The sequence below is a fragment of the Rhipicephalus sanguineus genome, chromosome 4 (genome assembly GCF_013339695.2).
Source record: "Rhipicephalus sanguineus isolate Rsan-2018 chromosome 4, BIME_Rsan_1.4, whole genome shotgun sequence".
NCBI lineage: Eukaryota > Metazoa > Arthropoda > Arachnida > Ixodida > Ixodidae > Rhipicephalus > Rhipicephalus sanguineus.
The window spans coordinates 54,222,518-54,250,334 of NC_051179.1; the positions used below are offsets into that span (position 1 = coordinate 54,222,518).

General features: G+C 49.7%; 1 protein-coding gene across 5 annotated transcripts in view; it reads right to left on the reverse strand.

Annotated features, from left to right (window-relative positions):
• LOC119390009 (autism susceptibility gene 2 protein homolog) overlaps positions 1-27,817 on the reverse strand; it is a 441,549-nt gene that overhangs the window by 218,513 nt on the left and 195,219 nt on the right. For 4 of the 5 annotated variants that reach the window (XM_037657511.2, XM_037657508.2, XM_037657509.2 and 1 more), the window contains exon 2: positions 15,245-15,397. In XM_037657511.2, the coding sequence (XP_037513439.1) occupies positions 15,245-15,397 (153 nt within the window). Of the gene's footprint in view, positions 1-3,020; positions 3,167-15,244; positions 15,398-27,817 lie in introns of those variants that run through there. The other variant, XM_037657512.2, reaches the window with a different exon arrangement.

A 27,817-nucleotide genomic window follows, 5' to 3' on the forward strand; every position in this document is an offset into this window, starting at 1 on the left:
TCTCCAAAGGAAGTTCGCGAGCCTTTTTAAAGGAGTAATACACGTGGCAAATCAAGGCTGCTTCGCGAAGAACAAAAGCGTCGAAGATTCTATGAACAAGCACCGTGCAGGTTATGCTGCGTTTCACAACAATATATGATTCAGCAAGGAGAGAGAAAGTGAGAAAGAAAGAGAGAGTTAGCGTCATTCTTTACGGAAACGCTAACTAGAGATCTAGGATGAGCAATATCAAAGTGAAGTATCTTTTCACAACATCAGTAAAACAATTCTCGCCCTTCAATGTATGAGGCTATAGATAGGCCAGGAAAGACGTAGTAGCGAAATACGGGTGGCGACACCGCCTTGCAGTAGTTTTTCGGTCACCTCGCCACGACGTCACGAGCAACATTGGCTTTTTGGTGCGGACTTCGAGAAATGGGAGTTCGGTCTTCACTTTGTGCTCAAAAAACCAATAGCACGCTTTGTGAGTATAAGCATATCTTCAGTGTCTATTTAAAATGATTAGCGAGAAAGTGGGGGAGGGTAAGAGATTAACTAGGTGGCACTTCGTTCTGCAACCTTACTACACACAACGTCTGGAATGCCCGCACATGACACCACACAGATGGCAAGGTCGACACAATAAATAAACCACCCGCTCCCACGCAGTCGGCACACACCCACTAAAACAAGTCACTCACTCTATACGGAGAGTCGCGACGCTGCACGTGTTCCAAATAAATGTAATGGGTGCGGCGCTCTTGGGCAGCGGGAAGGGTGTACAATACCACAGGTACACAATGGGAACATGGCTGCGATCTTGTGCGCTCAGTGTTTACGGCGGTGTGTACAGCGCGAAGAAGTAAAAAAGAACGATAGAAAGAGCAGACAGAAAAAAGTGCTCGCGCCGTCTGCCCTTGATATTTTTGCAGACATGCCGCGCCGGCCTGGGTGGAAGAACGAAGCTTCGCAAAGGCAGCATTCCGTCGCAATCAGAACCGACGTCAATTAAATACCCTTTGGCTTAATTTCGGCTACTATAGACGTTCATCAATCAGTCAATCGAAGCCACATTGTCCCTTCCATCCGCAGCGCGCGCACCTCTCCTCTACCTATAATTAACTCCGAAAAGTGCACTGAACAATGGCATCTTCAATAATTCTCGGAGTTTATGAAGTCCAAAAACCACGATATGATTATGAGGGACGCCGTAGTGGAAGGCTGCGGAAATTTCGACCACCTGGGGTTCTTTAATGTGCACCTAAATCTAGGTATACACGTACTACATGGACCTCTGGCATTTCGCCTCCATCGAAATGCGGCCGGGATTCGACCCCTCGACCTTCCAGTCAGCGGTCGAGCACCGTAACCGCTAAACCACCGCCTCGGGTCACAGAACAATCGCATCTTTGTCAACCAGCGACGTAAAGGAAAACGCATCTGCCTAAACATGCGCAGGTACAGGGGCCAGAAGGGGGCGGAAACTTAAGAAGTCGTGGCTGCCAACCGACTGCTAATCTTGCAACAAGACATACATGCGTCAAGTACGAGTTTAGACTGGCCGCATGCCTCGTGCCAAGTCGCTAGAGTATTTTTCTCTTTGAGTCACGAGGCCGTGCAAAGCCCGAGCATTTCCATGGAGGCATTCGTTCACTGTGCCGAGCTAAGCTGGGTGAACATTTTTCGTCGCGTTCCCCTTGACAGCTGTCGCAGTGCCGGTGATGGAAAGGAAGACACGGAGATACCGCTGCGTGGGATGCGCTGCTAAGCCTGGCTTTTGTGGATCGCGTCCTCTAGTGAGCGGTCATGCCAACGAGGACAAGACGAAGGATCGCTTGGTGAAACGTGAGCAAGCACTTAAGAAACGAGTCCCGTGTATACATACACCGAGGCTCTGGTTTCGCGCAGCCGCCTGACACTTCCAGCGCGTATGTGCAAAGAACGCTTCTTCTGTTTGCCCACTGAAGTCGAGCTAGTCGTCAGTACACGTTGCACCATCTCTCAAAGCAACTCTCGGTCCGCCCGTCCGTATACGTTCTGCAAAATACGGTCACCTCAGTTTGACGTTCCGTCACCGGCTGTTATCTGAGCTATGCAGGCAGCTGCACTGTTCGCACCAACAGATAGCTGCTGCTTACAGGGTAGCTCGTTGAACGATTACGAAACTTGTGTGTTTGTGTGTGTGCGCGTTTCTACTTACCTCCCTCCCTGCCTCTCTCATTCTTCTCTTCCTTTTCTGTCTCCTCTTGCCCCTTCCCCAGCGCAGGGTAGCAAACCGGATAATTATTTTCCGGTTAACACCCTCCCATTTCGTTCTCTCTCTCTTAGAAATATTAGCAGCAATAAAGCTTTCACGAACGCATATAAACACGCTTACGGTGGTGAGCGGTTTAGAACACGGCATCAAGAACGTTCGACAGAACTTTCGCGTAGCGATTGTTGCGAAGCGCTGCGCCTCTACTATGCTACTCCAGGAACCTATAAGTTTAACCTCTAGACTACTTAAGAAAAACTGGTGTATCCTTCGGTCGACACCGAACCGCCTGTGCTCAACTTATCAGTTTTCGTGTAACCACGATAAAGAATCCGTCTGCTCACAGAGTGTTTCAACGTAAACATACTGGCGTCTATTAGCTAACAATCCCTGCTAATCACGACGTGATGAGTAAGTACTTGTGGTTACGCGACGACGTTCGCGACTACGCAGCGCTAGAATAAGCGGCTCTACGGACGGCCACTTGGCTTAGTTTTCTCGTCGTGACGTTCGAAAGGAGTCACTTTTCAGAGAGGGTTGTAGACTCCCAAAGCCGAACCTTTCGATGCATTTGACCTCGTTTAACGATGACACAGCGGACGCCGCAGCAGCGTGCTCGATAATCGAGCTAGCCCCGGTAAGGCAAAGGCAAACAAACATGCGACACAGTGGCTCTTTACCCAAACCCATCCATCGCATGAGCCGACACGGTTTCGACCCTTCCTCGACCGAGGAAGCAGCAGCAGCAGCAGTGACTGCGGCAGCGGCGGCGGCCCGCACAACTCACCCGTTGGCGGCCACCGACGAACGCGGCAGCGCCAGGCGTGATCAATAATCCACAAGGGCTGGCTGGCTCGCCGCCCAATTCCTACATCCGCATCGTCTGCTTCTTTCTTCTCACAGCGAGGGAGAGGGAAGGATGATGGCCTCTCACGTCGCGGCGGGAAGCACACACCCGCACGCACGCACTGATGGTTTTGCCGCCCCTCTCCCAAAACACAAACGCTCCAGAGAGGGGGAAACGATCACAGGAACCTCCACCACGCACCACGACACACGGCTAGAAGTTGCAGCAACGTAACGCGCGCCCCCACCTCGCAGTGGTACAGGTAATCCGTGTATGGAGAAACACTGCGGAGAAGACACACCACCACTACAAGGAGGACGGCTTCACCACGAAGACGACGATATGACTGCGGCTACGAACGCTCGGAGTGGAGTGAAAGGCCTAGTCAGGGAATAGGCGCGCCGCGGTCTGCTGCAGCGAGACGGACCAGCCGCGAGCTGCTGCGCCCTGGCTCGGAACGAGAACCCGGCGCGGCGACGCGTGGTTCGACGATCGACCGCGAGGAGCCGCCACGGGACGGCAACTCGCGACTGCGACGCTGGCGCCGCTCCGTGAACGACGGTGCAAACGTGGAGCGAGCGCGCGCGCGCGTTACGAAACCGAAACATCGAAGCGAGAGCGCCGCGGCGCTACCCGTTGCTTTCGGTTTTGAAATCCTGTAGAGTCGGAAAGCGGTGCTACGAGGAGGCGCTGGAAATTAAGAAACACTTATTGTTTTCCCAGCTCAACTATCTGTTTTGATTTAGCACAAACTTGGAACCCCTTGCTCTTATCAAATACTCACCTAGACGCGACAGAAGGGAGGGAGATATAAAGACGTGGTTAGTTTCTGTAGCGGACAAGAAATGTCTGAATGCATTCTCACAGGTCATCAATTCGCCATACTATCCTCACAACACGAGCTTTCATGCAACGTGGGTACATAGCATCGGCTCACGGCCGCATGGCGCGGGAGTTAGGGTACTTAGCTCACAAGGTTAAAGTAAAGCGTCAACGTGTCACCTCTCCCGTGATGTGCCTACTTTCGCCTCCAGTGGTATCTCTCTCATATTTCAACCTATCAACGCGGAGAGAAATGCCTCTTAGCCAGATTTCACTCCGGCCGACAACTCTACATTCCCTGCGTGGTTCTTTAGTTTGTTCCGGACAGCTAGATTCAGAAACCGTTCATGTTTAAGGAGGTATGGTAGGGTAAATGGGTCTTCTTGGTTTCAGCTTTATATCTCTGGAACTTTTCCACATTTTATTGTGAAATTTAGCGAGCTCAACAAGAAAGCTTTTGGCCTTCACTGTGTGCGATGTCGACCATGCAGCTTTTGTTACTATTTTGTACTTAAGTACCAAATTTTATACAAGGCTGTAAAATTGAATGTACCTTTTCTCAGTAACCAAAAACAGTATGACCATAAAATCTGGCACGCTAATTCCACCAGGTAGTGGCTTTAACCCCTAGCTCTAAAAACAGGTTCCTGCATTTATCTAATACACACACAAAAAAAATGTCCTCACAAGTCACGTACCGTAAGAGAGACTTTCCAATTAATTATTTTCTTAATTATAACTCACACAGTTTTTCAAAGTTTTAGGCTAAGACTATTTGGAAGGGATGTAAGTATCATCTGAGAAAATTTCAGCGCGATCGGTCGGACATCTTTCGAGAAAAGGTACACCAAGTTTCGAAATCAGAAATTTCAAGCAACTGATCGCGAGAAAAAACACGCCTTTATGTTTAAGAAATAAAACGCACGGGAAGTGCCCACAACATAAATCAATTACTACGCTAGAAAATCATTACTGCTGTGAAAATTTGCACTCAAAATGAAATGGTTATGAAAATGGTTAGAAATGAATATACATAACCGATCTAGCCATATTTATCATTAAAAAAATACATTCATGCAGAAAGGATGACGGAAAACAACATGCAAACAAACCCTTGCACCCGTCAGGAGGTGTGGTTTTTGGCGCCATTTCTAAATGGCTCCGAGCATTCCTACGCATTCGCCAATGCACGGTGTTGCTCCTCAGAGTGTGTATTATCCTTCAGCAATGAAATAAAAAAAAAAATCACTTTTTTGGTCCACCTACCCTACCATAACCCCTTAACAGGCAACAAAGACACATCGTTGCGGTAAACAGCGAAGACATAGAGCAGAGTGGAAAGCTAGAACACAACAGCACCAAGAATAGATAAGTTGTTCCAAAAGAAACCGTTACAGGAGCTCAAACAAGCGAAGCGACTTTCCTGCGCAGTCCGACCCATTAAAACGCGCACCTTGAGAAGCGATTGGACAGCCAGCCGTTCTACCCATTCTAGAAGCATCCGAACGAAGAAAACAGTCCGCATAAAGAAAAACACCCACGAGCACGCAACCAGACTCGCACGCACTGAAGAAACACGACTTCTTCGGGGATGCGTAAACGAAACTGCCATGTAGGGGCCCGCGTAACTCTGCCCCGAAAAACAAACAGCCCGACGAAAGAAAGGGAGCGACTGAAGTCCAAAGAGCACACAAAAGAACCACCGCAAACATTGCGCTATCATACGTACACAGTAACGCGGAACGCCTTCCGTTCGTCGTAATCACTCGCAGCGTCATTAAAGCGAACGCTGCTTTTTCTTTTCCGCGTGTGAACCACCCACCGTCCCGTTACGACTCTCGGCATAGATGGGCCAGTGAGGGCAACGCGAGACGGAAACGGGGCGTGAAGCGCGAATTACGAGGGACCAGTGAGACGACAACAGAAGAAAGAAACGGAGGGAAGGCAAACAAACGAGCGAGCTCTGGGAGACGGTAAAACAAGCCCCGCTCCGAGATAATGAACTCGGGAGCCCCTTGCGCAGCCGTTAAGAGCGTCCTTTCGTAACTAACGGTTCGTTTATTACTTCTTTTTTTTTTTTACTCCCACTTACGCGCGGCTCGGCCGGACCCGGCCACGTCATGAACGCGCACCGTCGGGAATTGCCGGAGGTGCCGCAAACCGATTGTTCTATAGTGATTTTCCCGATTGCTTCCAGCTTTCAACGCTATATACTTCAGTGATCAAAGCGGGGCTGGGCTGCGATAAACAATGCGAAGCCGGTCAGTCGAGCGGCTCTCACAAGATTACGTATCGTGATCATCTGATACAACTCGCTGTTTATACATGCCTGTCAGGACTCTTTTTCATTACACTACATGTTTGGATTCTCATCACACTGTGCATCACGCTGAAGAGGTCTTCTTCTTTTTGTTTTGTAGGTGACCTACTGAAGCTTCCTTACCACCCATTTCTCTAATGCTACTGTAATACCGCCGTAGCTTTCATTTGACACTAGTGAGTGCAGTAACATGCCTGAATTCCCATCGAAACTACAAACACGCCGCTACTCAGCACTTCAGAATACACTGCATATTCACTTGAGTTCGCTACGATGCAAAAGCAGGAAACGCAGGCATTAGTCGCGTAGGGTTGCGCTGAGTGAACTAATATCGTCGAAGGAATGGAAGGTTCGCGCCACAAAACACTTAACGATCGCGTTGCTACCCATATATTGACGCAAGATACATTCAAATTACGCGCCGCAGCAGTTGCTACGCCCTCCACGTTGTCTACGGCGTGCGTGGGAAACAGAGGAAGCAAAGCGTCGATGGAGCATGCCAGGATCACCGCTGACAACTCAGGCACGTGCGAACTGCACGGGACAAGAAAAGAAGAAGAGGTTCCGAACTCTGGTGAACAAGGGGAAGGCGTTCCTGCAGGATAGACATAGCCATTGTTTTATCTAACTTGTTTGTTTATAGGGCACAAGTTCGCCCAGTTTAAGCTATTAATTAAAGTGTGCTTCTTGACCTTTGCGTGACAATATGTTATGACAGCAGGTAACCAGAACGCAGCGACGGTCACTGCAATGACAGAGCCTGCGCGTCCGCACGTGCGTATGGCGGTTGAACTTTAAAGCCACAAGATGGCGCCATCGGTGCAGCTGCTTATTTTTCTATACGAAGATCGTCTTATTTGAAGTATACAAGACAAGAGGCCGACATAAAACAATTTTTTTTCTAGCCCCGTTATAAAGGGGACGCTCATAGCATCCATCCATCCTTTACACCTCTATCCAATACTACTCCGTGAATGATCATACCGGAGAGTCGGACGCGAAAGTTTATGGGACAGCGATATCAGATTCGTTAACTCAGAAGCGTATGATGTGCGAACTTATGGCTTAAAAGGAAAGGGCACAAATGAATGTTTGTCCCGGAACACGTGTCCCGTGGCCTACCGCGCGTACACGACAGGCTTAAAAACCTGATCTCGCCCACATGCTTTCTCTGCGATGACATCGCCTGTCGCTACTGCCAAATAGGGGAAGCGCGGTGGAGATGTGTAGCGTTAAGAAATGACGCGCTCGACAGGGGCCAGAAAGACGCCACGTCGTCACGTAACGCGCCCCCGAGAGGCATCTGACGCCTGACAGTTTGCGGTTGCTGCTATATACTTCACGCTGAACGGACTACTTTGACGCCTGCAGTATATGAAGGCGCGGCGCTTGTCTGCGCGGCTCGCGAGAGGCAAGCAAGGCGCTCAGCGCGGACAAACGCTGACGAGTTGCAGCAGGCGGCCGCCCGTTTAACGGTTCCAGGGACCAAATTAGCCAGAGCGTGCGGGCGAGAGCGACAAGGATGAGGGTCAAAAGAGGATGAGGAGGAGTGCAGCACGCAGGCAAGCGGTAGCGGCGACGTCGACCAGCACGTGCGGCGTCTCTGTTGACGTTGAAAAAGAGGCAACGGTACGCGCCACAAGAACAGCAAACGCCTGCGGTTACCGTGCGGCGGCCGCGAATTCCTAAGACGCGTCGACGAGGAGCGCCAAGAACGTCGCCAGAGAGTACGGCCGAGAGCATCGCAAAAAAAAACCGGCGCAGCCCGGCTTTACACGCCTGCCTGTCTGCTTGCCTACGAGCCACCGCGAGCCGGAAGGAACCGCGGCGCTTCCGGGGGCACTGCGGAAGCTGGGTGGAACGGATGCGAGAGGGACTTAGCCGCCACGGGGGCAACGAGATAAATTGGAAGCTGTAGCGTCAGACGCGAGCTTTCGCTAGACAAGGCTACGACCTCAGTGTAAACAGCTAGATGTCTCTTTTCATCTTTTTTTATCGTATCTCCTTCACTAAATACAGACAAACGAAGGCTGCTGCTCAAAACTGCAGCGATAAAAGAAAGTGCAAGTAGCAGTATTTCGTCGAGATTAAAGGGACACTAGGAAAAAAAAAACGATTTTTCGCATATAGAATTTTACAATACCGAAATCACCACTCTTACAAAGAGAAGGCTCTTGGCAAGCGAGAAAACGAGCAAAAATAAAATACAGGTGGCGACGCCGCCTTGCAGTTCCCGCCCAAGCTCGCCGTGACGTCATAGGTGTTCACGGAGTTCGGTTAGAGCCTACGTAACTCCTAATCGGAAAACATGAAGTACAATTGCCCTCTGAGTGGGCCACAGACCTAGCATACCAAGTTTCAGAAAATTTCGTCGAGGTAGCGCGGCAGAAGTACGAATAAAACGTTTTGAAATCCGTGACGTCATGTGCGGAGATTTCGGCGCGAATCTAAAAAATGATACTTTGACCTTGATTTTTTCCTTCTATTAATGAGGCTATGACGGTGAAATTACCGACAATAGAGTTTTCATAGCATAATTTATCAGTCTAAACTGATTCGTTCCTTCACTTTAGTGTCCCTTATAAGAAAGTCCCACGATCGACAAGGCTACGACCGTTTACCACCCCCCCCCCTCTCTCTCTCTCTCTCTCTCACTCTTAGCAAAGCCCCGATGAAGCAGCAATACGGACTCGCAACATATTCCTTGACATTCTAAATGTAGCGTTGCAGATAAGGCTAACGTATTTAAGGACACCGCTACAACTGCGCTATATATAACCTGTAATTACAGCGCCGGACGATTTCAGGATTACAATGTGGTCACGAGTGCTTCGGCCAACGGAGACAAATGCAGGATGTCATCGCTCAAGCTTGTACATCGCTTCGAAGGAGGTAGGATAAACGAACACGCGTCACCAACCACCTTCTACGTCGAGGATCGGTGTGCAAAAAAAATTTTAAAAAAAAATGAGGAATTCAACCAAAGACAGTGCTCCCGCCGTCGCCCAAGAAGGGGGCAAAATTAAAATGGACGAACTGCGACATTCATCGCGAAGACTTTTCAACTGCGCTAACAAAACACCGACAAAAGAGGAGGGAAGAAGACGGTAAAGACTGCACAGGCAGAGTCTTTATCGCAGTTAAAAAGCCTCTTAAGATGACAAATGAGCTTGGTTCAACCAGCTGTTCTTTGTCTATGTCATCTTTCGCACATTCAACATTCAGTTGTGAATCTGCGCACGCCCAGTCTTCTCCCCTCCTCTTTTGTCCATGTTTGTTGGCGCAGTTAAAAAGCCTTTGCGATGAACGTCAACCAAATAGCCCGACGCCTACCTCCTCTGCGACAAGCCGTTAACGTCTCCATATAGTTAACATCCTGGGTCAGCGACGACTCCGCCAGTACCGATAAAACAGACGAGGAACAGCGCCGTATTTCAATGGACGGAAGCTAGGATCGCAGATGGAAGTTAAAAGAAAAGAAAGAAAACGGAACATCCATCAGAGTCGCCGCTTATCGAGCGCAGGTTCCATAAGAAGCAGTGCTTCGACCGCCAGGAGCGCCGCGAACAAGAACGCCAATCAACGCGTTCCATCGGTTAGGGGGCGAGGGTGAATAGAAGGTGCAGGGAGCGAAGAGGATGAAAACCACGGGGCTAATTGCCTTCGTGCACGCAATCCACCAGCACCACCCGATTTCCTCTTTAGTACCACGCTTCTTTACTTCTTTTTTTTTTATCGATTCGTTAATACGGCTGGGGAGATGGTGGCTGCTCCATCACCTCGGAGCACAATCTCATTCGCGGCCGCGATAATGTGCACCGACCGCTATGAAAAATAAGGACCTGCCAAACCAGAAACACTGCGCGAAAGGAAGATGAACCTCATCAGAACAACTCCGCGTGCGAGGCGAATAAAAATGTAGCCGAAGAAAGCACTGCAGACCGGTACAACACACAAACGAGAAAATAAAAATTAAAAAAAAAAAACAAAGAAGGTGCGAACAGCGCGGGAAACACTTGAGAAAACCTTGGAAAAGCGCGCAGAACGTGGGGGCATCCTCTGTGAGATGCGTGCTCTGAATGAGTAAACGAGAAGCCGCGATGAAGTACGTGAAAGAAGCTTGTTTGCTCTCAAATAAAGACGTTTCTCTCTCTCTCCACACCGCTGACAGACAAACCTCAGTATAGGAGCGGCAACAACATGGCTCGTTGGGCTGAACATACATTACAAAAACAATTTTTTTTTTCACTGAGCAGAATGCGTGATGGAAAGAAGGAACAAGATAGGACATAGCGCACACTTACAACCAAGTTTTATTGCTCGGATGGCAGGAATATATATGCAATAGCGTTGTGGTGAGGGAGCATAAAAAAGATGTGCGAAACTGCTCACAAACACTAATTATAAGTTGGTTGTAAATTTTGTTGTAAGTGTGCGCTCTGTCATATCTTGTTCCTCCTCTCCTTCAAGCCTTCCGCGCACTCAAAAAAGTTTTTCCTCTCAAGTATGGCAGCGGCAACGACCGGTAAGGAAGCGGAGATAACGCGTCCGCTGTAACTTCACGGCGCGTCTCTTATTAGTATACGGCCCCGCGGTTTCTCCACGTTTTCTTTATTATTATTACATTTTCATTCGCGCCACATATCGCAGCTAGCTAATGCGTGAACTAACGACACCCAGCAAACTATACCGCAACAAACCACTGAGGCCCACAAGCGAACACAATGGCAGAACCAGCAACGGTTGAGAGCGCTAGGAGCGAGGGAGCGAGAACGGGCGTTGTTTTATGCGCGAGCCGAACAAAAGGGGTCGTGAAGGCGTGTGAAGGAGACAGACACATAGAGACAATGCCGCCGCACGCGCACGCTTATATAGAGCTGAAGAGAGCGACAGAAGGCCGGTCTCTCTTACACGAAGCGCCGATCGAGGACAAGGAGCTTGCCGGCTCGTCCGGCAGATGGGGCACATTCCTCCAAAGCCGGCAGCATCGATCTGACACGCATCCCTCCCGGCTCTTTTCCTCCGACGACTGACTGTCTTCTCCCGAAACAAGGGAGCCTCCTCCACAACCTCCTCATCGCGCGCGCTTTTCTCCCCGAGAGAGATGGACTCTCTTCCGCGGCCCGGCAACAACGCTATCACTCGGCTCTCCACCGCTCTCCCTTTCTCATCCCCTTTTTCTTTTTTCTCTATCTCTTCCCCACTCTCGATGGGGTTCCCCTGCCACAGAAACCATACGAGAACGCGAGGCGCCAGCGCCGCTCAGCTGAGCTCCCGAACAGCGGGTTCGCGCTCTTTAGTGGCCCCTACTCCCGCCGGAGGGAGCGGCTCTCGCGCGCTCCCGCAAACCCACTCGACGCAATCCTCCCCACCGACCGAATCGCCGCTAATTCTCTCTCCGGACAGCAGCAGCAGCAGCTGCTGCTGCTGCGGCCCGCGCACCTTTTAGCGGCAAGAGATTCTCTCTAATGAGGGCTAGCTAGCCCTCGCTGCTGCCCGTACTTTCGCAAACAGGCCTGGCAGAGCGACAGAAAGGAAAAGGAGGGGCGAGGAGGATGGCGCTTCGCAGCACGCGAGGCAGGGCAGAGATTCGGCACCAACCCCTACCGCTCCTTTGAGGAAATGTTTGCTTTGGTCTGTTTCCGTGCTGTTCTTCAAATGAGCGGGAGTAGGGGGTGCAGAGGGGGGTTGTTACGCGCGCTCCCCCTCTCCGCATTAAGAAGCTTAATGTGTGTTCTTTTTCGCGCGCACACACATCGTTAAGATGAGCCCGAGGACTGGGCTATTCGAACGATCGGAAGAGAGATGCAGTGCAAACGGGGAACGCATCCCCAGTCGTGCAGGGGGCAGCGAAAACGCAATTACACACGCGAAACTAACCTTACACGGACGGGCCGATGTAGAATCAGCGGGCTAGCATTAAACGCGTCAACGCCTGCGAAGATTACTAACATCGACTCTAGAGGGGAGGGGGGAGCTACTGCTGCACGCCAGAGAAGGAACGGGCGGCTATTGGGGCAAACCGAGAATTGATCGTCGCGATGACTTCCGAATGCTAATGGTGCCGGAGCAAGGACGGCGAAAATGCGTGCGATAAGTGATCGCGCTGTATAGCTACATCGGGGTTCCTTTCCGTTGAGTACACTGAAAGCGACCGATGTTTGCACGATATTTTTGTGCTGCTTGCCGCCCCGAGGGACACCGGTTCTTCTGAGGCTACACGTATCGTGAATGAAAGAGGCACGTATGGTGCGGTGAAGATAAGGACACACGATAAGTGTTTTCGGCATCCTTTTTTTAAACTTAACATTAGGTTACAAGCTATACGACAGAACTAGATCGGCTGTTATTACTTCACTTGATACATTCCCCAGCGCTTCATCCATTTTGGCAATTGACATTTACATTTATCCTAAATGATCCAGTGACGATCGTAGACACTTCACAATCAAATCGGTCTACTACAGTTTTAGAAACGCGAATGCGGAAACAGCCGAGTATTGTAGCACAATCCTCTTGAAAATTAACAAAATTATCCCGCACTGCGGAGTAATAATGTTAAGTTCCCGGCAGTTAACCAACACTGTTGGTTACTATTGGGAATGGAGCAAACGCACAAGACCGTTAGCGCGAGCGATGCAATTACAGCTAATAACTTCCAATTATGGAAGCTATTCAGCTGGCGGTACATGTGATCCAGCTGGCATCCCGACCCCTTACGTATGCTGGCGTGAAAAAGGAAGGACACATTAGGCCTCATCGATATTAAAAAAAAACGCAGGTCGTTACGGTGCCTTTATTTTACGACGCGACTGCTTATACAAACAGCGCCGGAGTAATTTCAGTCGCAGGCCGTAACGAAAGCACAACACAGTAATAACGTTTCTTCCTGAAGTGACAAAACGAACCTTCGCGCGGATGGCGCAAGATAATGCCTCGTTAGAACGCCTCTGGAAGCGCCGTCTCGGCCGTGGTGTTATCTCACAACGACCCTTACAGACGCAGAGTGGGCAGGCGAGCAAGAATAAGGCGAGCTCAGCACGACGGAACATTCTGCATGCCGACGGCCCGTGAGCTAAACCGCCTACGGCGCTACGCCACCCCACTACACACAACGCCCCGAAGAAGTGTGACTCGTCACCAATTACAGGCGAGGCTTTTAGATAATGAACATGCTTTAAGCGACGGAAAGAGGGCAGAGTGGGTCAGGGAACAAACGTGTGTTAAGGACATCTGAAATCAATAAGACATTGGCATGGGCAGGGCATGTAGCAAGAAGGCGTAATAACCGCTGGTCATTAAGAGTAAGATTACAAGAGAAAGGCAAGCGCGCGAGGGGAAGGCAGAAAGCTAGCTGGGTAGATTAGATGAGAATGTATGCAGGGATCACGTGGCCGCGAGCAAGCACAGGAGCGTCTTAACTGGAGAAACATGGGAGAGGCTGTTGCCCCGCAGTGGGCGTAGTCAGGCTGATGATGATTTTACCCTGTTCTGAAAGGGGCTAACCGGGCGAGACAATTGCCTGCAACCCACAGCATCAGTACCGCCATCATCATCACTGGCCCTCCAGAGGCGCCCTATTCCAATGCACGATATGAATGCCGCTGCCACGGAAGACTACAAAAAAGGATGTCCAGGCCAAGGGACATACATGTCACCGGAAAATGTTACACGAAATTTTCCTTTTGCTTGCCTCTTAGGCCTTGAAAGGTCAGTGCCATGAATTGTGCTTAAAGGCCAAAGCACTGGTATGCCTGTTAAAGACTCAAAAAATACCAGAAGATCATTTTATTTCTCGGTATCGAGCGGCGATCAAAAGAGCAAAGCGTGCGTTCGAGTAGACGTCACTGTAATCGAAAGACCGCCTGTTCACTTGCCCTTATAGAAGCTCTCTCGACATTCTATTCAGCGGCACGCCGTCTTTAACTAACCTTCAAATAAAGTCAGTTCGAGTTAACTCCGACATTTCAAACAGTTCACCTGAGAATAATGACATCCAAGGGCCCGAACGTCCCTCTACAGCTGACTCCAAGTATGCATTAAAAAAAGCCACGATCAACGTACTTCGCAATAGCATCACGCTGAAACGAGGCATCAATCAGGCATACGACGACTGTCGGCCAAACGAGAGCGCTGCGTCACGCGCCGTTTGACGTACGCGCGCAGACAATGGCGCACGTACGTATATCAGCCTCACAAAAGCGGAAGAGTGTCCTACTAAAACTACAGGAGGGAAATCTGGCGCTGTGATCGTTAACCTAATCATGCGAACGACATGGTACGGATATGCCTTTCTTACGTGCATTTGGACTCTCAGCCTTCCTGTGGCATATTGCGCTGTTGTATTTCTAAATGTCTAAACAATCGTATTCTGCTTAATGAACGAAAGGAACACGTCTCTACACACACGCATGACCAACGAGAATCGTTGCATTTAACGCACACTGAAACATAAACATTGATTGATTGATTGATTGATTGATTGATTGATTGATTGATTGATTGATTGATTGATTGATTGATTGATTGATTGTCGCAACAGAGCGTTCAAAGGTGTTCCTCAGATGATCAATTTTGCTTCGTCAGAGAGCCGTTTGAAGCCAGGAAATGTAAGCTTATTAGAGAAATCCGATGTAGATACTCACGGATTGAAACGCGAAAATGCAGGGCTATATAAGCAATGAACGTACTTTCGTTTCCAGCTAGTACAGTTCGGGTTATATCAGCGTAATTTTGACTCAAACACTTCCATCAGAGCCAACGTTACCTATAGCGGCCAGATTTGCAGCGACATGACGCGGTTATCCCAAGCACTTGCTCATAGCAGTCGTGATACTAAAAAAGAATATGTCGCGTTTCAATACGTGAATATACTGTGTGCCATCCGCCGACCATAACCGTGCGTGCTGGCTCAAAACCGCTACACGTTTGAGCTGTTTCCGTAGACACTGGCGCCACATTTCACTCTGGTGATGTTTGCGGGAAACAATCTTATGATGAAGAACAGCGAACTAGCTCTCGCCTTGTTTAGGCTCGTCCTGGCAGGCTTGGTCTTGGTCCTCGGGGGCGTTGGCGAGGAGGCCGGCGGGTGCTTGTCGTTGCAGTTGATCTTGGAGTTGAGCAAGGGCTCCGGAGACGAAGGCCGCGTCTCCGGCTCCCTGCTCTTGATCGTGCTCTGCGACGAAGAAGGAAGAAGAACCATTAACCCATGCACTATGCATACACTAAAATAACGAGGTTTAGTAAACCATTCAATAAACGCACTGCACTCAGCGGTATAACGCGTTACTGGATATATTTGCCTACATAGTGAATGATTCGATTACATTTAGTAGTCATCCGCATTGAAACGGGGCGACGACAACTCCACCGCACCTGTTTGAATAATCACGTGTTACAGCATCTATTAAGGTCTATAGCATTCGCGCTTTCTCTTTACGATTTTTTATTACAACCCCTGTTTATCCATCGTACTATTACGTATGCATTTAATTACTCCAGCTCTGGTGGCATCATGAGTGCCGACACACGCCAACTCGTTTCAAAGCTACATGCGAACCTCCAGAGTAAAAATATAAGGTCACATGGCTTTGTTATACGCTCGTGGATCACTTTCATGTTCGGAATATATATACGAGTTGAGCATACTGTACGGCATCCACTGTTCGTATACCCTTTACAGCCCTTCGTTAAAGATTCAGCACCGACATCAACTCATCGCGACAGCATATAGAGCACAAAACCTCAATCGCAACGTATAGTACAAAGCGTATGTGCAGCGTTCTCAAAGTGAAAAGGCTCACGCATGCCCCTATATCACGAAATCCAACGGCATGCTCTCGACAAGATACGGGAAGCAAGGCAGAAGCCTATTTGCAACCAACCGGGCGCCTAACGAGCGGTATTTTTTTTTTTTTCTTTCCTACTTTCTCGGCCCGCCTCGTTGCACCGGACTGCATTGCGTTCGCGCCTCTCAATCGCTGGATCGGCGCCAGGCGACGATTAATCTCGTCACGTCAACACGTTGAACGTCGGCCCCGAGAAACAAAAGGCGACAGGGAACGAAGGCACACAGCATGTGCCTTCGTTCTGCAACGCGTCGGTCGCATCGTATGTCTTCCATCCAACCTAACGAACCGAGCAGACAATTATTAGGCCAAGAAAACCATTGGGGACACCAATTGTTGTCTTTAACTGCAGCGCAGTAATTATGATGTAAATTGAAATGAATTAAAAGCGGACGAAAAAGCACCTTTCCGTCGGTGGGTTCCGACACCAAAACATTGTAAGGAAAGCATGGGACATTACCTGTTTTAACCTAAGTGTAGTAGTTATGTCGTAAATTGACATTAATTAAACTGCATAAAAAGCACCCTTCCAATTCGTTCGTTGTGGGGTTCACCTTTAAAAAGAATTTTTATTTCCTTCTATCCGACCTGACCCTCAATAATCCGATGCGGTATCAACAAATATATGGTGTACGCTCGAGACGATTAAAAAAAGAAAGAAAGAAAAACGGAGGCCGCCACGCTTTCCACTCCACTCTAGACGAAAACGAAAAACATGTTTCGAAACGCGCGGATGGCAAAGACCCCCACGCGCTCATACCTTTTACGAGCGGGCATTCAACATCGCTCGCTCGCGTCTTTAAAGACGTCATCCCAAGCACTCGCGCGAGCGTGCGCAGTAAAACAAAGCGCGTGCGACAGCAGGTCCCGAGAGCTCCAATAACGCCGCAGGTGAAGCAATAATACCGGGCGCCGACAAAAATAAGCAAGTAATAAAGACACGAACTATTGACTAGGTGGAAACGGCAGAGATCCGACTTAGACAAAGAGGGAGAAAGCGCTTAGGCCTAACGGCGAGCGATGGACACGCTTCCCGCCAAGAGAGGTAGTAAAACGCGCGCACACACACACACACACACACACACACACACACACACACACACACACACACACACACACACACACACACACACACACACACACACACACACACACACACACACACACGCGCGCGCGCGCGCAAGCAAACAAAACTAAAACAAAACAGTAGCACCCCCGAGGCACGCTCTAAACCGACACGGCACACAATGCGTATACATTACACCACACGCGCCTCGCGTCAGGTGCGATGCGCACGCGCGAGCTCCAGCTAAAACAACGCACACGAAGCTATTGACGAGAAAACACAAAGGTGCAAAACAAAAACAACTCTCTACACGCGAACCAGAGTGTATACGCCAGCCGGAACGCCCACCGCGGGGACAATACAGGCGCCGGCGGCGCATGCAGCCGACGAGTCTGTGCAGCTGCGTCGTCGAAGCATCTCCCCTCCTCGCCAGCTACTAATTAATGAATGCGCTATGCGTGAGCCTAAAGACGCCCCAGGGGGAGGCCTAGAGCGGCTTGTATAAGCGTGTTGGCTCGTTGAGAGAACGCGGTTGCATTAGGCGCATTCAAACTCGCGCCGGCGGCTATAGTGTATATGCGGGGGGATGTATACGTGTTGGGAGTAGCGCGGCGCCCTTCGACACGCCAGCGATTATACGGGATGCGTCGTCGTACAGCAGTCAGGTGTGGACAGATGTTATGCCTCTTCGTTACATCGTTGCTTGTAATAAAAACAGATAGGAGAGAGGCGGGATGCGAGAGGAGGGGGGAGAGGGGGCGAAGCGGGGCGAGATTACGGGGTCTACTCAGTTTATGCACCGCCGTAACCTGAGCTCGGGGTGTTGTTTAATCTGTGGCGATACCGATCGGCGGCACGCGCGCACGTACACGTTTCTCGCTTACACAGTGCGGCGCCTGATTGTACGCAGCAATGCATGAGCGAAGGCAATTAAAAGAACAAAAATTATACGGCGATACGCCAAGGCTCGTGTTTACTGCGTGCTAGAGCTTCCTTTCAGTGCTACCGAGCTGCAGTAAAGAAGGAGCTGTTGGAAAACAGAGGCTAAGCTGCGGGAGTTTAAAGATGCGAAGAATGAGAGAAATATCAGTCTTGTATCGTACTATTGTTCTTTTTTTTATTTACTCAGAAAGCTTGCCCTCAGGCATAGCAATTCGTGGTAACAAAAATGCACGTGCAAATTTGCTTCGTGTGTATAGACTAACAGTGAACGGTGGAACGATCCGCGAATCCAGCGGGGGCAATCGGGTGGTCGGCCAGGCCTGAGGCCTGTCACACAGAGGTAGCGAAGACTGCTTGAATGTAGGCCCGATGAGATGTTTAGCCTTCTGACATAAACTAGCTCATAAACGCAGCACAGTGACGGTACGGATATAAAAAGATGCTGATTACGACAAATTAATTTCCGACCGCCATACGTTTGCCTCGGAGCAATCCGAATACATAAAGGTGCGCGGCGACGTTTTCGTATGCAACCGATCCGAACCAATCCAATCCAGAAAGCGCAGCTTCCTGCCTACATACCCACCAACAAATGTGCCACACAAGTACACAGGCGCGGTCTCGCCACCCTCCGTATACATTCATTACGTCGCTCGAACAGACAAATCCGCTCCTCTCGGACAAGCGACCAGGATACATCTTAGATTAAGCACCCTTACCCGCCGCACTCCCTTTAACGAAGGGTCCGGACCGCGAAGTGACCCCCAAACTAGCGCCTCTCAAATCGTCATCATCCTTCCCAATCACGGGCGCACGTACGTCGTATTGGTGTGGCGTGTACTTAATCCCATCGCGTCCCCTCCAGCTGTTCCCACGACAACCGCCAGAAGTGAAGGAAGGGGACGAGGGAGGGAGGCGTAGTGGATCGGAGAGTGCGCCTGAATCAGTCGAAGGCCCAGCGCTTACTCACATTCGTAGGAACAGCCGAAGAACAAAACGTGAGATGCGAGCACCGTGGTCGAGCAAAGAAGGCAGCAATTACCGCGAGCCCGCCGACACGCCTCCGTGACCGTTCGGCGCGCAGAGAGAGAGAGAAAGAGAGAAGGTCGCAACAACCGCTTCTTTTTTCCTACAGAGGGCGTGCCGGCTCGCTGCTCTGAGAAGCCGAGTGCCAGATGCAACGAGAGAAAAGGGGGAGCGGGAAAGGAAAGAGAGTGGGCAGGAAAACGAGAGGAGACGCACGCAAGTGGCACATCGACCGGATTCAGCCATCGAAGGCTCTTGCCGAAACAAAGGAATGAAGAAAGGAGGGAGGAATGCCGGGGTGCAAACGTATCACCTCCCGCCCCTCCCTCTTTACCCAGCGTTACACAGACACGACAGACAACACGCGCGCGCGGCAAAGCAGACACGCGAACGAGTAAGTAAATACCGAATGTCGCCTTTTAATCAAGCGGTACTCTCCACTTTGAAGCCCGACCGGTCGCGCGTGGCAAGGCGTAAACGGCAAGGAAAACAGCGTTGTCGCCTGTGTCACCGACGTCACGCATAAAGACCGAAAAAAAAAAATGAAAGCGCTTATGCACTTGGCGTTTATAGAAGCAAAGATGTTCCAATGGAGGGAAGAACGAGTGGCATACGCCGTATGCGGTGCTCCTGTTTCTTTTTTTTTTTCTTTTGGAAATAAAAGTCGAAACGCGACGGGAGGGACACGCGGCGATATGAATAATGCATCGCCCACACTTTCCGTTCGAGCAATGACATTTCGAATGGGACTTCGCGAAAAGATGCGACGGGGAAAGGAAGCGTCTGAGAGTGTGTGTGATCTGATTGTGGAAAAAAGAGATGTGTACGACGCTCGGCACGTAGTGTATATATTCGCTAGCAGGGGACACTGCCTGAGGCTATGTACGAGCGACTTCACTGTATACAGACAAGCTAATGAGAGGACTGAAAGAGAAAAAAAAATGTGGAGAGGAGAGCGCTATAAATAAAATTGGTCGGTGACGCTCACTTCTTTATAATAGCGTTTCTTTTCGCGTGCGGATCGATTAATCATCCTTCCACGATATAAAGTTACAAGTGTAGGCCACGACCGGTAATATATTTATATACGCAGCATTATGAAAGGCAATAACTCTGTTCGGAGCGTCTTTTTCGAGACGCAGAGTCGAGGGCTATATATACCGCAATTCACACAGATTAAGTCACGTCCCTACAGTCTTGAACAGAAGCTACCGGTAGAAACAACCATCACAAACCACCGCTCTGTCATGCGAACAGGTTTAGGTGATTTGCGTCGTCACGCAATACAGCTTTCACAAAGAACACAGAGGTAAATAATCAGAGCCGAAATCTCGCTGCTTCAAGGTGTAATGCGGTCGGCTGAATGGACTACTTCCGTCGTACTTTCCTGCGGCCTTTGTTCTCAGTCATTACGTTCCGCGGCGGTTAGCGCGTTCGAACAAGGAATAACATCAAAGGTGTATTCACTGTCGTGAAAGGAGTAAAAAAAATTGTGTGATCCGTGGCTTTAGCCACCAATCCTGCATCCCCGTAGCCTTCCAATGTGCACAACGGCCTTCTTCAGGATCCCAGAATACCAAGCAACAAAGAACTACGTCATCAATTACTTCGAAATGGAAACTATGCCGCCCGTTAGAAAACCATCCCTCCACAAGCTAGAAATGTCTTTGCATTCGCTATAGGAGCAAACTAGTCGACAGAGGTCGTCGACTAGTTTTTTGGAAGCTTATGTGTTGTTGTTGTTGTTGTTGTTGTTGTTGTTGTGGGTTGTTGATGTTGATTACGATGATGATAATGATGCCGATTATAATGGTGATGATGATGGCATAGCTTCTTAACGCGCAAACGTAAAGCTAGGTCCAGGCAAGCAAAAAAAAAATAGTAACAAAGAAGCGTAGAAACGCCATTCACAAGCTCCCCTTTGGAAACGTCCTACAGTCGAAGTAGACAACTGAACCAAGCCCGTATTAATGCACCGCGCGCGCGCAATGAACTGAAAGCCCAGCACGAGAATGGACAGGACATTTATGCGCCGGGCACGCCGCAGCAGAAAATAAAACTCGCCGCAGAAGAGTACACCGGGCGGGTCGATTCACTGCGAGCCAGAAAGATAGACGCCGTTTTAAAAAAATATGAGCAAAGCAAAACAGAAACCACACTTGAGAAATCGCTCGAGCGAGACGACGTAAGCCTCGAGAGAAGGAGAGCGCGCAGCGAAGACGACGACGCCGGCGGGCAAAGCTGCGATATTTCCGCGGCTCTTCGGCACGCAGCTCCGGGCAGGGAGCCAAGAGTCTTTTCGTGCGTGCTCGCGCGAGTGAGTCGTGGTGGGAGCGAGACGCATTTACACGTACGGGAGGAGAAAGTGCCAACAGGATGAGAGGCATAAGCCAGTCAGTTATACGAAGCGAGCACGGGTCGGGAAAGGGTTGCAGAATGCGTAACCCCTGCATGCGGTCGCGTCAGAGAGCGCTCATTGTTGCATTCATAGCGAGCATACGATGCGAAGCGCCCGTTCGTCGGAGGGAGTCGGCTCGCGTTCAGGGGTTCGATGCAACCAGTTTCTAGCGTCAATTCGGGTGTTCTGCTTGTCCGCATACTGTTTAACGTTACCGTGTTACCGGAATACCGGACTGCGTTTCTCGTGTAACCGGAACGCATGTTTTAGCAAAGTGTTAGTTCCCCACACGTAAACGTAGTACGTACGCAGCATACGCAGGCACGTACGTAGGTAAACGTTCAATAATAACAATATCTGGGGTTTAAGGTCCCAAAACCACGATATGATTATGAGAGACGCTGCAGTGGAGGGCTCCGGAAATTTCGACCACGTAAGATTCTTTAACGTGCACCTAAATCTAAGTACACGGGCCTCAAACATTTTCGCCTCCATCGAAAATGCAGCCGCCGCGGCCGGGATTCGATCCAGCGACCTTCGCGGATCAGCAGTCGAGCGCCATAACCACTAGACCACCGTGGCGGGGAGATAAACGTTACATTTGCGCAAACAACTCAAATAATAATAATAATGCATTTAAACTAGACTTATTTATATCAGATTCAATCACGGCAAAATCGTAATAGAGGTTTTTAGCGTGTACGGTACACCGGTATACGCAAAGGGATGCACGGAATACCGGGTTACAGGGCCCCGAAATAACGAGCTATGCGCACAGACGTCACCACTGCGCCAGCTGAAATGCAGTACAGCAGAAACATCGAAAGCGTGCCACGCCGGCAGACGACGTCGGCGAAGCGCCGGCGTGCAAAGAAAATCGAAGCTTGTAACCGCGTAACGCCGTCTCGCGCAGTAAAGTACCCCGAGAAAACGATAACAAGTTTACGCGCAACTTCATACGACATCGCCAATTCAGTGGTTGGCAACTGACCGCAGTTTTGCGGAGAACAAACGATAAAATACCGGAACAATAACAAAGTGGCGTAGAGGAGTTCATCGCGGGCTCGGAAAAATCGGCGCGGTCAGGAAGTCCGCTATCCATCCGACCTCAAAAGGCAGCGGCCTCACTTTTAGCAGCACGCAGAAAACCCACACAAGTCACGCGGATACAACTTTTACAACTAAAAAAGATGTTCTTTCATTGTCTTCTCGGTGGTAAAAACAGACGTCCAAAACAAAAGGTACAGAAACAGAAGCCCGAATGCGCACATTGTACACATATAAGCAATGTAATCAGAAATCAGACAACCATACGTCTCACTTAAGCTTCTCGAAAGAGTCGCGTCCATTCAGAGACAAGGCAAGTAGACCAAAATAAGTCAACACACCGCTGAGCTCCAATCGTTCTCAAAGCTTACATCCGCATGCTGGCTGCGTAAGAGAAAAAATTTATCCAAGGGATTTTTTTTTTGTCTTGTTTCCTCTGTCTCACTGAAGAACAGACATTCACTTTTCTTTCTAGGCATATCGTCCGCCAAGAGGTAGCCGCCGACAGGAACAACGCAAAGCCGAACAAATGTCACGAGGGGCTAACAGCGCAATTGAGAAATAAGAAAATAAGAGACGAAGTAAAACCTTAGCTCGCAGACAGAAACATAAAAACAAGTATAGAGAGAGAACTAGCGAAGAAAACAACGAAAAATAAAGAAAAACGCAGAGCACTACATATAGAAGAGAGTGGAAACTTCCTCGGAAGAGTGAGGCAGCTCTGATAAGAAGATAAAGCACCTCGCAGGAGCATCCCGAAGAACGGCGAACGCAACAGAAAGAGGCGCCCTTCATCCAGCTCCCCTACCGACGAGCTTTTTCTTTTTCTTTTTTTTTTAATGAGAGAAAGAAAAAGAAAGGAAGAAACTTACGACAAGCAGGGCGCTTCGTCGGAAAGAATCTACCCGACGCCGGCGAACAAACGAGGGCCGCCAAATAGGAAGAAACATTCGACGCTGAAGAAGAAAAAGAAGCGCCGGAGTCCGTGGCACAAAAACCGACAATGAGGATCGCTTGGAGCGAGAAGTATGAGCTAGGAAGAAAGAATAAAGAAAGACGCGAAGCAAGAGATGCAGAGACCGGAACAAAAGCAATAGAAAGAAAGAAAGAAAGAAAGAAAGAAAGAAAGAAAGAAAGAAAGAAAGAAAGAAAGAAAGAAAGAAAGAAAGAAAGAAAGAAAGAAAGAAAGAAAGAAATGCGTGGATGGAGCGGGAAGCAGCTCCCAGGAAGTAATCGTGCTCCAAAGAGGGGTGCCTGGTGAGGGAGGCAATAGCGGATCGCCCGGACGACAACTCGGCGCCTGCAACGTGTGTGTGGAATGAAGGAATCGATCGACAGAACACCCCGGCGGCCGAGGCACCCGCAGCGGACCCGGTCGTTTATCTATATATCTATCTGTACAGGTGTGTGTGTATATATATACATACACAGCGAGGCGGCGACGAGACAGAGCGCCAGGCCATAATAGTATGGCACCGTACACGTCCCACGGCAGTTGCTGAACAGCAGTTCGTTTGTGTCGACGCGGTACACGCAATCACTTAGAAAGAAAGAAAGAAAGAAAGAAAGAAAGAAAGAAAGAAAGAAAGAAAGAAAGAAAGAAAGAAAGAAAGAAAGAAAGAAAGAAAGAAAGAAAGAAACCATCGCGTTTCTACGCTGTCAAATCCTAATCGACCGAGCTAGGTTGAAACGCGGTATGAGAGGAGGTTGCATGAAATTCGACGTTTCACCGGAATAATCAGATGCTTCTCGGACACTGCTCATCGGACTTGCATGATTACTCCGTAAGAGCGTTCTCAGCTCAGCACTGTAGACGCGGCGCTATAGCTTTATCTTCCTTCCATACAGCGGTTTTTCTTTTTCTTTTAACCAAGTTATACACTCGCTCATTTCGGTGGCGGCGTCGTACACGAAAAACCCTGCGCCGGCAAGCGTACAGAAATGCGGTACCCGAAGGTGATCCGGTCGCATGCGTATTTGTATTCACCGTTTTCCAATAACTGATCTCTCGGTCATGGGCTTGCCGGCGATCAGCCGTTTCCAATACGGCAATCTTATCTTTTACCGAGTTCACTTGACATTTCATTGTTGCCTGGATATGAACGCTTAACCGTCTCTGTTGCCCGTAGCAACTGAAGCGTTGCGCCGCTGAGCACGTGGATGAATGTCCAATTCCCGGCATGGACGATGAAAACAGTTTAGGAGGAAGCATTGCGTAATGCGATAAAGAAGGAAAGAAAGAAAATAGGAGGTCAGGCACGCAGACGACAAGCTTCGCTTGCCCTCATTTTCCCGATAGGACATGCGTTCCCGATTCATTCTCTCTCTCTCTCTCTCTCTCTCTCTCTCTCTCTCTCTCTCTCTCTCTCTCTCTCTCTCTCTCAAGCAACGCTGACAACACGACTGAAACGGACATTGCTCGAGTGGCCTTCGCGCAACCGCAGGTCGAACACAGACACATAACTGCTGCAAATATGTCATTACGAGAGGAAGGCGTGGGTCAAACGCTTACGCGAGTTACCAGACAAAGCCGCACACTCAGCTGCGTATCTCATTCCACGCGATCACCGTCCTGTAACGACCCCGAGAAGTGGCTCGAGATATACGCAGTCGCTGAACGATCTCGAACAAAGCTTACGAGCTGGTATGATGAAGCAAGTGGCGATAAAATGGCGTAATGATAACAATCCATTCATGGCATACGCAAACGGCCTCGCTTGACGGCGTAGCGGGAAAACCGCGGCCTTCGTTCTTCGTCGCGCGGCGCTAACGCAACCCGCGATATACATATACCGCTCCGTTCTCGCGCCTATTGTTTCTGCGCGCAACAAAACACGCCCTGTCCGCCTCCCGTTTCCTACAGGCGCCTGCAACACAAGTTCGGAACGCATACAGACATCACGCTTCAGTATGAGAGCGGCGGCTGCACGCGCAATACACCGCCGCTCACGGCCGAACCGACCGAACGCTGCAGCCAACTACATTTTATTAAGGTGTCTAAACAGGCTAGAGCCTGCATATTATCGGGCAACGATTTCCGTGCAAGGCTACGCGATTCGACTAGTCGTACCAAGACCGTGGACGCATTAGATATGTATAAGCACGATCGGCGTGCAATTTTCGCAGTATCCTCACGTTATAAGCACGTGCAGTGATCCTTGGAGCAGGTCCCCGTTGAAATACTTTGAATGAATGAATGAATGAATGAATGAATGAATGAATGAATGAATGAATGAATGAATGAATGAATGAATGAATGAATGAATGAATGAATTTGCATGTGGTTGTCGGCGCAACTAGTCTTGAACTCGAAAGAAAACGCAATTTACGGCAGGGGTGAGACGCGCCAGCGCCTACATGTGACCGAAAAGCGTTCAGATGTAGGAATGCAGGAACAAACCTGTAAAAACTGAATTGCAAAGGTCCCGAAATTACTACCCGGGGTAGTTGAAACAAGCTTTAATTTTTTTTTTAATACCTTACGCCTGCCTAGAACGCAACCGCCGCGACCGGCATCATACCAACACGGGGAAACAACGCTATACACTAACAGCGCCCGCTGCACACAGCTATCAAAAGGTATACCCAACCCGTATCTGTCCTTCGACAAGCGCGCGGCACATCGCACACAGTAAGTACGCGGGCATACCGTTGTCTCCTCTGCTGCATGAGTGCCCGCACGAGAAGGTCGTACAATAGTGCAGTCGAATGAGAGAAAGAGACGTTCGAATGCAGCGAAGGGCAAGGGCGGGAAGGTGTGTACCTCTCACCATCAACGCAGCAGCGGCGCGCAAGGAGGCCCGAGGAGGAAGGAAAGCGGACCGACCAAGGCCGCGTAATGGATAAAATTGGAGAGGAGGTGGCGGCACCGCCATTACCCTTTCATTCTTTAGGCCACCGCAACTTCGTAGAGGGCGGGAGCAAAAGGGCAAAAACTAAAGAACAAGAAGTCAGAAGACAGGCTTCGCCTTGCGCCAGCTGTGTACCTGCCGGCGTTCGGGCGAAGCATCTCGGCCTTCATTATGCGTGTGCTGTCGTGAGCTGTGATGGAACAACTAGTGAGGCAGCGCACCCTGCGCGAACTTGGCGTTGGGCGCTAGCTAGTCGACTTCTGGGCAGCATCTGAGACAAGGCAGCTTGCAGTCACGGCCGAACGTCTCCCACGTGGCGCCCTGCGCGCGCAAGTTGCGGTGCGTCTGCATGGGCCAGAAATTTAGCTGGGGATCTCGGAGATCTTACATTTGAGTCCACGGGTGCCACTGTCCTGATCTGACTGCAATGTAGTATCACGGAGGCAGGAAGGGGCTCCAAGAGGACCCGCATTCGTGCATTATGAAATTCGTGGTGCCAATTAGGACTACTGCAGAATAAATACCCTCTGAGCGATCCTTACACCTGCCCCGCTTCCATGAAGCTTGTCCCATCATCAATCAAGCATTTTTTTTTTGGCACCTGTTCTGTTATCTACTGAAGTATCTGCCATCAGTCTTGCACGTTACACGACCTGTCAAGCTGTACTTCTAGCATTCAATCGCAAAAGAATATCAGATATCTTCGACGTATCGCTAATCCATGTACTATACATATCCAACACGTCGCAGAGGTGTCGCCTGACCTTGAAGGCCAACTCCGGCGATTTTTTGGTCATGTCAAAGTAATGGTGCTTTTATGTTCCCGCGACGCTTTTGTCACGGGCCCGATAACAGAAACACTCGGCAAATCGGAAAATAATTTTAAATAAGCAAAAAAGCGCAATACCGAAACCGAAACCCAACCGAGCATACTATCTTCGCGTGACGTATAACCAACCGAGCATACTATCTTCGCGTGACGTATAAGTGGGGACAAAACCGGAAATCATGCAAGGCATGCCGGTCCAACCAGCGCGTAGTATGAAAGCTGCGAAAGCGGCGAAGAGCAGACACTCAGTTGGAAGGTGACTCCGTCGGAAATCTTGTCTATGACTGACCGTGTCACGTGCATGAGCTGAGCTGTCGGAAAATGACAGCTGCGATTCCGACGCATCATTCCTCTTCGATGAAGTTGAACACACCTGTTCAGCTCTTTGCTTGACTGGTTGCGCATTCCACCGCCAGATGGCACCACCTGTCCAGGCAGCTCAAGTTTGTGGGGTCATGATCGGGTAAAATGCTATCGCTGAGAAGTTCGCGGACTAATTCTAAAGCGTCTTAATATTGCTATGGGAAGAGTGCATAAGTTTAGCAATAGCGGCATTCCACATCGCGTTGGTACGGCCGAAGGAATTTA